The 12310-nt window shown below is 41.8% G+C and overlaps 1 protein-coding gene across 1 annotated transcript in view; it reads left to right on the forward strand.

Moving 5' to 3' along the window:
* elp3 (elongator acetyltransferase complex subunit 3) overlaps positions 1 to 9633 on the forward strand; it is a 23825-nt gene extending 14192 nt beyond the window's left edge. The window contains exons 10-15 of the mRNA XM_007567754.2: positions 4534 to 4727; positions 5755 to 5845; positions 7402 to 7467; positions 7543 to 7770; positions 7869 to 7950; positions 8805 to 9633. Of these exons, the coding sequence (XP_007567816.1) occupies positions 4534 to 4727; positions 5755 to 5845; positions 7402 to 7467; positions 7543 to 7770; positions 7869 to 7950; positions 8805 to 8896 (753 nt within the window). The 3' untranslated portion in view covers positions 8897 to 9633. The remainder of the gene's footprint in view (positions 1 to 4533; positions 4728 to 5754; positions 5846 to 7401; positions 7468 to 7542; positions 7771 to 7868; positions 7951 to 8804) is intronic.
* Positions 9634 to 12310: the final 2677 nt, after the last annotated feature.

Genomic DNA, 12310 nt, shown 5'->3' on the forward strand with positions numbered 1-12310 from the left:
AGAGTTAGGGCTAAGGTATGAATTGAGTTTTGGTTAGGGTTAGGGTTAGGTATGTGATGGTTAGGGTTAGGAAAAGGGTAAAGGTAAGGTTTAGACTGTAGAAATTAGTAGAAATGAATGGAAGTCAATGGAAAGTCCCCACAAAGATAGCAAAACAAACGTGGGTGTGTGTGTGTGTGTGAGTGTGTGTGTGTGCGTGTGCGTGCGTGTGTGTGTTGTGTGAACTCTTGCGTCAGTCAGTGTGTGTGTAATAGTAATGTGAAGGGCAGCTGCGGGTCGGCATGTTTTAGGGAAGCAGATTTAATGTCTTCTTGACCCTCTTCCTTTCCTCTCCTGCAGCATTTCCTGCACCACTCGTCCTCTGGACTTATCTTCCTCCTCTAACTCTCTGTATTTCCTGTCTCCTGTCTGTTTGTAGAGTTTTTTTCCCCTCCTCTCTCCCCCTCCCTTCCAGTCGTAAGTTTTCCCTTCCACCCCGTTTCATCAATCTCCCTGCTCTCGTCCCTTTGTCCTCCTCCGATTGCATTGCCTTCCTCTCTGCGGCTCTTCCCCTCTCTCTTTTCTTATCACACTGACACTTAGATTATACAAGTTGTGTGTGAGACTCCCACTTTTCTCCCCTTCGCCATATCTAATCCTCCGAGGCACGCTGTCTGCCATCAGGAGAAATTCACGGCTCCGAAGCGAAGTGACGTGGGATTTTTGAGTCCGTGTCGTAAAATTTCGCTCCCCGCCATTACACACAGGAAGATGGGGAAGGGGGGACATAGGGGTAGCTGACAGGTTGTCAGGGGAACCAAATTAGCCTGTGCGCTAAGATTTCCAGGTTCTTGCCACTGATGTCAAAATGATGCAGAGGAAAGGGGAAATAATAATGATTTAGAATAATTTCTATATTTAGGTGATAAATTACACACAGGACAAATTTAATTTAAACACACACACAAACAATGTCAAAACACTGAGTTCAAATATTAGCAGTTCAGAAAGTTACATTTTCTTGTTTCTGCAACTTTAAGAGACAGTTTGGTTATTTTAAGGTGATGTTCCGTAACGTCATCAGAAATAGTTTCCTTACCTGTTGTAGTCAGACATCTTATGGAAGGAAGGTTGGTAGAAGACGTTATGAAAAGATAACATCTGGTCAGACAGATGCTTTTTTTTCATGGTTTATTTTAGCTAATTTTAGCATTTGGAACTGATACCTTGCTTTTCAGAACAAGGTATGTGATACAATTAAGATGTTTACTTATTCAAATTCCAGAGCTAAATGAATGGTTTTCTTCTGGAAATCACCATGAATTCTTTACAGGCAACATTTTCTGGTAACTCCTATAAATCTTTGCATTTAAAAGACTTCTCAGAACAACAAACGTTTCGTCAGTTGTGGCTAAGCATAGACAGTCTTGAAATGTGCACACTGAATATGCAAAGCCTGCTTCTTTTTTTTTGCCATAATGTAATAGAATTAGTGGTGGGACTTGATTAAAATTTGAAATGTAATTCATTAATTGTAGTTAATCATATTTTAATCTAAAACTACCTACAAACTCAAGAAAAGCAATATTTTCAATTCAAAATCCTTTTCTGCTTCCAAATGATTGAATAAATAGACATATGACAAATTATAGCTCAATGACAAAAATATTTATTGTTTTTAATCTGTTATTTACATTATCCAACCATCGGATTGGTGCAGTGTGCTTTTCTACCCACTAGTTTCAGCAAACCATTCATGGAGCTTCTTTGAACAAATCCTTCTTTAGAAATGTGGACTGTTGATGCTGACATTAGCGTTGGGGACGTTAGCGTTGCTAATGTGTTTAGCATTGAGATGCTATTTTAGGCTTGAAAAGCTTCACTGATAGGCTAACTTCTTTTAGCACAACTTAAACTCAACAATCCTCCCATCAGATTGTTTTTTGAAGCAAAAATTAACCTTGAGAAGTGACTTTATCTTCCGTTGCTGTTATTTGGATGTTGCTTGTGCACTGGATTTACGGGTGTACCGGAAACACACAAAATACAAAGATTCTGCTGGGAATCTTTTGCATTCAGACATTAAAACCAATGTAATTAATCCAAATTAGCTTGTTATAGTCCCAACCCTGAATCTAACTTTCCACTTCACCAAAAGCTTCAAGTTTTCTTGCTTTCATCTGTTTAAAAAAAAAAAGTTTCAATAATTTTTTTCCACTTATTTAACTCTCCTACTTAATTTTATCTTCTTGATAAACACGTTAGCTCTTCCACATGTTTGAATTTACATTTCAGAATATTGTATCACGTCCTCGTTTTCTCCTCTAGGTCTCTCAACAAGCCCTTCCTTGAAACCAGCCAACCATAACCAATAGCATCAAAATCCACTTAAAATGCTGCAGACGACATGGAGTAGAGATGTGTTCCCTCGACATTGAGGAAGATCTGGGCCGTTAATTTTCGTCAGATGTCCCCCCCCTCCGTCCTGCACCATGTAGACCGCAGCTTATATTAAAAGGATTAGACAGAAACAAATAATGCATACACGTATTTAAAAAAAAAAAAAAAAAAAGAAAACCCATCATAGCTGCTGTTTGTTAGCAGTGTCTAATTTGATTTTAATGGGAAGTAAATGTTGCCTTCATGATGTAAACAGCAGCTGAGATTACCAGAAAGCTGTTTGTTTGCTTCCAACCAAGCGTTTCTCGTCTTTTTGGACCCGATTCACTTGGACGGTTTTGGCCTTTACACAATATTCTGTGACCACCGTTTATTGTGCCCGTAGGAGGCGCTGTTGCTTTTTAACACTTTGCCACGCCTACACCAAAAACGTAACGGTTTTCAGAGGGCGGAAGAACAAACGCAAAAGGAAAAATAAATAAAAAGCAGAGAAAAGAATAAAAAGTATCATCTGACCGCTAATATTATGACTATTAAGGGAATATAGACAGTCACAGAATATGACAGGTCTTATCAGATACTGTGACCAAAATGTAAATTACAGAAAAAGTATTACATTCTTGAGTAGTAGAGTTCAGTATTTTACTTTTTGTTCTTCGGCTTTTCATTTACTTTTCCTTTTGCGTCCCAACCCCGTTCCAAAGCTTTCGTTTTCTGGCGTAGCATAAAAATGCAACAGCGCCTCCTACGGTCACAATAATGGTGGTCACAGAACACGATGTAATACCGGTCACAGTGGTGGTCACCTACTATGATGCAACACCGGCTCGGACAGACAGGTGTCCACCACGTCCTGCGGACGGCAGCAGCAGGAGAGTCCCGCATCCTCCTCGTGTCCCGATAATGGCTTTCGATCGCCCCCTGCCAACCCGAGGCCCTCCTCTCTCTCTCTCTTATCTCGACGCCCAGGTCCGGCCTCCGTAACGCCGCTTCTCTCTCCTGGCAGACAGGAGGCACAATTGAAAACGGCAGCAGGTGCAGGATCTTGAGAACAGTCCCTATAGACGGGTTGTAATTCGTCTGATTAGCTGCCTCTCCTCCCTGTGGGTTCACCGCAGGCCCGTGTGGAACACGTCTTCTTGTGATTAGCAGCAGAGACGATAAGGAGACAATAATGCAGCTTATTTCTGGTAACTTTCCTCTATTCCAGAATCCAGATCTTCACGGTCGTGATAGCTGGTGCAGAAGGGAGGAGGATGACTGGAAATCACAACGGATCCCCCCCTCCATTGGACGAAGCAGAGCTGCACTTATTAGCTGCTTTCATGTCAATGAACTTAATTGATCCGTTCCATCTAGAAAACAGATAAAATCATCTCATATTTTTAATCGTTTTCCACCCTTCCTCTGCTTAAACTAGCTTTGCATCTAAAGTTAACTAGGTCATTGTTCACGGTTCGTTACAGAGCTGAGGTTATTTCTGATTTAGCTGATAAAACAGTAGCAGTTTTTCCATCAACTTTTTTTTAATGCGCATTTTGAAGTATTGCTTTGGAAAAGGTTAACAAAAACAGCAAAATTTGAAATATTCTCCCCTATAGCTACATTTTCATTATAAATGTGTGCAAAATATTGTCAATATGCTGCTAATGTAAAAAAAATTGCAATTGCGTTGTTTAAATGAAATAAAAGCCAAAATCACACCTGGATAAATAAATTTGCTCAAGCTATCATCATTCACAATCATGCTGCGGCATCATCCTCCTTCCACTTGTTCTTTGTTGTTTTTGTCAGTAGTAACATCGGGTTGATAGTCACTTTTGTTTTTGAATCGCAGTTTTGCAAAGTACACTAATTTCAAGTCTTCTGAAAAACCACCTCATCCTATCACACAAACCAAATTATTGCTTTGAAATTAGCGTATTTCCATTAAGCACATTTAGGTTTATAATTCCATTTACATCGGGAGATGAAAACACATTTGCCAAATAAGTTCAGACATAGTGAACATTTTAGTGTTTCATTTATTTGGCAGTATGCTTTTCTGTAGCCTGGTCGATTCCCTCCAAACCAGGAAACGCGGCAAAATTCACATGACAATTGGATGGAAACATGCTGTAGCTACTGTTCTGAAATGGTCCTTGTTTGTTGCAGGAGTTTTTTGAGAATCCGGCGTTCAGGCCCGATGGTCTGAAGCTCTACCCGACGCTGGTGATCCGAGGGACGGGTCTGTATGAGTTGTGGAAGACGGGCCGTTACAAGAGCTACTCGCCCAGCGCCCTGGTGGACCTGGTGGCCCGCATTCTGGCCCTGGTGCCACCCTGGACACGGGTGTACCGCGTCCAGAGGTGAGGGAACTGGAAGAATGGAGCAATTGGACTCACACATATATGGCTTCAAAGTCATGTTATCAGTAAACCCCAAAAGCCTGAATGTAATCTATCGACACAGAAACATACCTGGCAGGTCAAGGAGGAAGTTTAGAGTGTGGCACAATTGCAAATGTGTCAAGACATTTCCATTTGTACCGTCCTATTACAAGGTTTCCACAGGTTTCACCAAATCAAACTTAAGACATTTTAATACCACCATGAATGAAATTTAAGACCTGTATCGTGACAGAAATGTACGAATGTCGATAAGTTTGCACTTAACCCATGATGGATGCAAAAAAGCTAGTTAACCAGCCAGGATGTATCATAAATAGAACGTACCAGGTTGAATGATCTTGTGAAGGCAAAATTCAAGACCTGTGATTAACGTATTGGAGGCCAGCTTCCTTTAAAAAAAAGAATCCAAGATTATTTAAGACAACCTATTCAATCAAATCCAGCGCGCCGCAGCTTTTTCTGTAGCCCATTAGACTCTAGAGAATCTTCAGATAACAGTCGTGGGTTTTCAATATTTTATTAATCAAATCTAAGCAATTTTATCATCTGTACATTCCAAATTACATCAATGTGAAAAGATGTTCAGTATTTAATTTTAAAATTAGTACTTTTCAAATACACAGTGGTTATTTGTTATTGTTCTTAAGTTTGTTTAGCCGGTTTTATGGATACATTCTGCCACACCTGGCTCTTTTAAGCACATTCATGATCTTTATATGCCCCAAAGTGACAGATTTTTACACCCTTGGTAGCAATTAAAGTAATGTGCTAGAATGGTCTAGTCAAAGTACGGCCCTTCTAATTGAGGGTCTTTGTCATTAAAGTACAATTCACACTTTCAGAGTGTATTGTTTTTGTTTTGCTAATCATGTGAAATACTTTAAGGTTGGCGGCTAAGTGACAAAATGGGGGAAAAGCTCCATCTTAGTACGGCCCTGAAACAGTAACAGATGTGTTACTAATGGTTTCTGCTCTGCCCCATCAGGGACATCCCCATGCCACTGGTGAGCTCCGGCGTGGAGCACGGCAACCTGAGGGAGCTGGCTCTGGCTCGGATGAAGGACATGGGCACTGAGGTGAGATGGGCAGGAGCCTTAAAGATCGCGGGTCGGCTTATTTTTGAGCTAACGGACTTTTCCAGCCCGGCGGTGAACCATTAAAGGGGCCAGCAGCGGCCACCGGCAGATAACAGGAGTCACTTTCATTCATAGCAGGGCTAGATGACAGATCCAGAAAGCCTCTCTGGTACAGCTGAGCGCAGGAGGACTCTCTCCATCCCTCCTTCATGTCTAAGTGGGAAATAGATTACAGCTTCGGTGACAGGAGGCAGGAAACCCCTCAGCTTTCATCAGACACGCTCGACAAAATCCACCCTTAAATAAAAGCCACGGGTTGGGAACGCTTCTGTTAAAAACAGGAAAAGTTAAATAAATAAATAATAAAAAACATAACTCAAGTTCTCAGCTTTCTTCACTTTGTACTTCAGCATCTATCCCCCATTTGTCTTTTTTCTGCCCAGGCTTCATTTGAATACACAGTGGCAGGAAGCGTGTTGCGTTTGACGTCCCTGCGCCGCGTAACTCCACAAACCTGTTGTGATGCGGAGCGGAAATTATCCCCGAGTCTGACCTAGTTTCCGTCTGCCTCTTTCCTTACGTTTTAGCGTTTTCTGCCTTGCTTCGGAGCTTTTATGTGAGCGTATCTGTTGCCATCCAGGCAGCGAGGAAAGTTCTCCTCTCCAACTTAAAAATAAATCTACAAAGTTTCTTCTTTCCTGTGAAGTCCAGGCTCTCTAGAAAGTGACCATGAATCAAGACACCTTTAATGTTATGGCGTGTAAGATTACTGACCTGGATGGACATAAGGAGTTGTCATGGCAACAGTAAACATTGACAGACACTTGTTAGTTTGACTCCCCTTTCAACACAGCAGGGGCCATAAGCCTATGACTTCAGTCTGAGACACTGAAGTTTTGGTTTTAATGACTAATTCTGTGAAAATACACAAACGTACAGCGGTAGAGAACGTGAGGAGAGGAAACAGAACTGCTGCGTAAGCAGTCTTTCACAAAATCAGAGCATGAATACAAACGTCTAGCTACTTAAGTTTCTTAGCAGTAGATAAGCTGCTACGCTAACAGCAAACAGCACCAAAAAAATCCAGAGTTCAGGATACAGCTAGCTAAAAACTTAGCTTGCTAACCATGAAGCACTAATCATAAACATTCGTTCGGCTAACGCTGAAGCGCGACATCAACACGGTATTTAGCGGAAGCTAACGCTAAAGCTCTAAATTCAACCATATTGATACCCAGCGAGTGTCAGTGTGTTTGCATCGCCCTCAGTTGAACTCAATTCAACTGAAAGTTTACAAAAAAGACAAATAAATTAGCACTTTGAGTTTATTTTTCCAGATAAAGAAATTCATTAAGCACGCTAAATGTTTTTAAAGTTAGCAAAAACGCTAAAGAGCTGAACCAAAAATTTGCTCTGCCGTTAGCAGAAGTGAGTCCACCACTGGCTCAGGGTGATCAAGTTTCAGGACAGCATAATGATGTATTTGGAAGGAAAATAAATATTTAATAAACCAAAACAATCCATTTTGTTACCCAGAGATGTGATGCTCTTTTCAGTGCCGAGACGTTCGGACCCGAGAAGTTGGCATTCAGGAAATCCACCACAAAGTCAGGCCTTACCAGGTAAAACTCCCACAGGCCGAAAACATTCGTCCAAACACCTGGGCCAGCCGCTTCCTCACTCCGCTCTGCCTGCAGGTGGAGCTGGTCAGAAGGGACTACGTGGCCAACGGCGGCTGGGAGACCTTCCTGTCCTACGAGGACCCGGAGCAGGACATCCTGATCGGTCTCCTGCGCCTGCGCCGCTGCTCGCCTCAGTCCTTCCGACCCGAGCTGAAAGGAGGCGTGTCCATCGTCCGCGAGCTGCACGTCTACGGCAGCGTGGTCCCAGTCAGCAGCCGCGACCCCAGCAAGTTCCAGCACCAGGTGAAAGAGTTACATCACGTCCTTAGCTCTCTGCGGAGCCCGTCTGCAAAGCCAATTCAAAAGACGAGCCTCCTTGTGGTGTTTTAATGATCCTGCAGGGCTTCGGCATGATGCTGATGGAGGAGGCTGAGAGAATAGCCAGAGGGGAACACGGCTCGCACAAACTGGCTGTCATCTCAGGTAACGAACTGAATGTTTACGAGCTCACATGCAGTCAGAATCGGCATGAATGTCACACTCATTTTGGATTTATAATGATTGAGCCTTTTCATTTTTCATACCTGAAACAAAGTCATTTTTAACAACAAGAAGTGGCATCACAAAATGTATTTATACAGAGGCTTACATTTCTCTATTTTATGCATAAATTGCTGATACCGTGATTGTCTGAATGTGTTGTTTTATTTTACGGTTTGTGAGTTGAAGGAAAGTCCACCACTAACTGTGGGAGTAGTTCAAAAATTCACTTTTTCTTTGGGGAGGGGGGGATCAAATAAAATATTTATCCAAAATGGGAACGTCTGAGGTCCAGAGATAAAACCGTCCTACTAACTCACCACTCTTAACTGATGTTCTGGGTTAAAAACACCCTCACATATAAATAAGGTCAACAAAAAGTGCAATTAGCAATCAGCATTTAACAAATTAAATATGTAGTTACTTGTAACATTCCAAAATTCCACCTGGACATCCTGTTAATAATCAAGTTTTACATTAATCACAAATTAGCATGTTCGGTTATCATTAGCCATATTATGAACATCAAGTCATTTAAAATACATTCAATACTCTGTTATAATAAATGAAAAATAAACCAGGGCTTTTCACTAACAATGCCAAAACCATTAGCATTTCTAAAGATGTCAAAATAAACAGAAAAATAAATAATTCATTCCTCCCCCGGTGGCTGGAGGAATGAACGTGTTGGTGAAGTTGACTAAGTATCTGCAGTTATCCTGGTTATTTTTTTGTTTTGTTTTGTTTTATTTTTAGTTCTGAGAACATCACCTTCCTTTCACCGTCTTCTTCTGCAGGTGTAGGAACTAGAAACTACTACAGGAAGATGGGCTATGAGCTGGAGGGGCCGTACATGGTGAAGCAGCTCTACCCTGCACAGCTGGACTGACCGGATGTTTTCCCTTATCTGGATGGTGCAAACAGAACCACAGACGCATACAAATTATTATGATTTTTCTTTTGTTTTTTTAATCAAAACAATAGTTCTGGGAAACAATTCCTGCCATGTTTGCGGAGAAACTCTTCCAGCAGCACGGAAAGGAGATAATGCTGAGGTTGTTTCCACAGGCCATTCATCTGCCATTATCTGAAGCTGCTGCATTCGCTCTGCTTTATTTAGATAAGGAGACGTGTGAGAGGACAAGGGGGGAGAAAGTACAGCTATTTGGGGGGAGGAGGGAGAAGAAGCAAGCCTGGTCAGGTTGGAGACTCTTCATTCCAGACGGTGGCGCTAACGCCTGGCGTTTCAACTTTTGAAGACCCCGACATGCCTTTAATGTAAAACAACAAACCTACAGAGGGGACTTCTGATTTCTGTTACGTGTTTGTCTGGGATTAACGTCACGGTTCGAGTTAATCGTGTTTCTGTTGCAATCATGTGAAAGGGAAACGGTTGGCTGCCAGGGGATGGCTGGGAAATCCACACCGGCCAGCGGTTGTGTAATTGAACAATTTCAAATTATGGGGCAGAAAATGAGTCTTAGCGTTACATAAATTGCTTTTTAAAGCCCTCTCCATAATCCGGTTTGTTTTTGTGCTTTTTTTTGTTGTTGTTTGTTTCGTCATGCATTCTGGAAACATCCTAAGGAAACACTTTAAGGAATAAAGTCTTTTACAAGTAAACTACATTCTTTTAAAAATATAATTGGCCTTGAATACTTTAGTCACGTATCTTAAATGTTGTTGTGACAGATCTATTTAATCTAGAATATTGTATATAGTTGAAAAAAAATTCCTCAAAACTTTTCTGTCAGGTAAAAGTTTTGAGTCACGTGCAGATGTCGCTACCTATGCTAATATGCTCTTGCTACATATCAATGGTATGTATTTTAGCTAGCAAGGGTACAAACCTGGCTAGCTGTTTTGCATCTGTGATGGGTAAGTGAAAATTTATTGCCAGTAGGCTGGTCAACAGTCGTCTTAGCCATTAGCTCACTTCTAGGTATGAGGCTGGGCGCATAATGCCTGAAAAAGCTAAATATGCTATTTTTTTCTTTAAATTTAAGTTGTGGCACAGGTCTTAAATTTATTTCAAATTTAATTCATTGTGTTTTGAGATGTTAGGCAGTTGCAGCAATCAGTAAGTAGCTGGTCATATATATATATACATATATATATATATATATATTTTTTTTTTTAAGCTACCATTAACGACAGGTTTAAAACTACTTAGCTTGGTAGCTTTTCTTTTTTTTTGCCTCTGTCATGGGTAAGTTAAAATTTCTTGCCAGTTGGCCAGAAGACATTCTTGGCTCACTTCGGTGAGCTGCAGCCTCTCTGAGGTTAGGTGCATTCTGTCGAAAAAAGCTTGGCACTACGTGGGTTAAGACTATAAAGAGCACCGCTAAATATGTAAAAAATTTTATATTTATGTCATTACAGGTCTTAAAATTAATTCATAATGATCTTAAGAATGTCTTAAAAAGTCTTACATTTGAGTCAGTGAAACCAGCAGAAACCTTGTCATATATGTCCCATAATGTTATGGGTGCCTCTTCCGGAGACCCCTGTTGATGGCTCTATGAGCCTGTTTACCTGGCTCATTTGACCCAGACCTTTCCAATTACGTCTCCATCAGCCGCCTGTCTGCTGAGCGTTGACTGAAGGCTGCGTTCAGCCGCGCCGTTACCGGAAAGAATTTGTCATCTGAAAAATAGCCGGCTATAAAGGGCAAGAAGCCTCGTATAGATTACGGCTCGGCGAGGTGAATGAAGCTGAACCGACACGCCTAATTTCCCCGGCCCGGGACGGGACCGCGCTCTCACTGCTGCTGTCGGTGTTGCAGTCCTGACGCGGTGAGGAACAGGCCGCATTCGGGCTTCCTCTCCCCTCCCCTCCCCTCCGGTATCAGCTGTGAAATCTGAAAGGACTCCCCGCTCCGGCTCTGTGCGGAGCTGATTTGGTCAGAATTTGCTTTAATCGTCATTGCAACGGGAGCACAAATGTGCCGTGTGGCTCCTAAAACTCCGCCGAGCTGAAGGTTACAGGATTTATCTGCAGAGATTGCAGCGAGGAGGAAAAGCATCCGGCTCTGTTTGCACTAAATAGATTCCCCTTTAATATTAGCAGCACGCTGCTCTGCTGATAGATTCTATCTATGTAATTGTTCCTGCAGCCTGGTTGGGTACAATTTAGAGCTCACATTCTGCCGGTGTGAAATTCTGCTCAATTCAGTGGTTTAGTGCGCCTATCAGAAATCTCCAGTGGACACAGTTATGCAACCAGAAAAATATCTCCCTGCATCAACAGTAGGTTTGTATTCAAATTAGATTAGAATTTCTAAACTTCTTCCACCTTTAATGTCCACCTGTACTGGATGAAGCTCAGGAAAATCTGTTGTAGTTACGTTCTGAGCCAGTGGGACGTGACAGAAAAGGTGGCAAAAACACGGCAGTAGTTGGAGGAAAAAGTAGCTGCTTTTTTCACAAACCATAAAGGTGACGCAGCAAATATGTGCTCTGGTCAAAATGTAACTATGTTTGGTGGAAACCAACACCCCAAAGTGAAACGTGTAGTAGTGGCACAATGATGCTGCGGGGATGTTGTTGTTCAGCATTGAAAGGGAGGATGAATCGATCGATTTTAGAGGCTGCAAATAATCTGACAGCAGCCAGAGGTGCAGCAGGAGGTTTAGGTTGGAGTATGTGTGGTGCTTGTCCAGCCAACTTCACAACTTAAAGCTGCAGTATGCAACTTTTATAATCTATGTTTTTTAATATATTTGCTAACATATGACAATGTCAAGACATGAGACAGATAATCTATTAAAAAAAGTTCCTCTGCTGCCTCCATGTGGTCCTACTGCCATCTGCAGAAAAACATCGCGACCAGAAACAACCAATCAGAGCTAGGAGTGTGTTTGTGCTGCTAATCATTGTTATGTATGTGCTGCTCACATCCTCCCCCTCACTCCATGCTTACGCTATAGCTAGTTCTCTACAGCAGAACATGTCGTCGATGCTAAGGCTAGTTAGCATGGCTTCAGATAATGGCACATAAACAGTTTTCCTGTGAGGACGAGTTGTTTCTCCATCATAAACACATTTAGCAGCAAGTACAATAACTTGTCCTGACTGATTGCTTCTGTTTTATGTAAAAACATCTTAAGATTACATACTGCAGCTTTAATCCAACAGAGAATCTGTGGCAGAGACATAAAAAATTGATCCATCCCACTCGACTCAACTTGTTTTGCAGAGGGATGGACTGTAGTTGAGACAGACGTCAACAGGCCTGCGGCTCTGACTGCTGTTAAAGATGGCCACTCAAAATATATGGATGGAGGAAAATACAAACGCAGCGT

Source organism: Poecilia formosa, unplaced genomic scaffold (assembly GCF_000485575.1).
Source record: "Poecilia formosa unplaced genomic scaffold, Poecilia_formosa-5.1.2 Scaffold213, whole genome shotgun sequence".
Classification (NCBI taxonomy): domain Eukaryota; kingdom Metazoa; phylum Chordata; class Actinopteri; order Cyprinodontiformes; family Poeciliidae; genus Poecilia; species Poecilia formosa.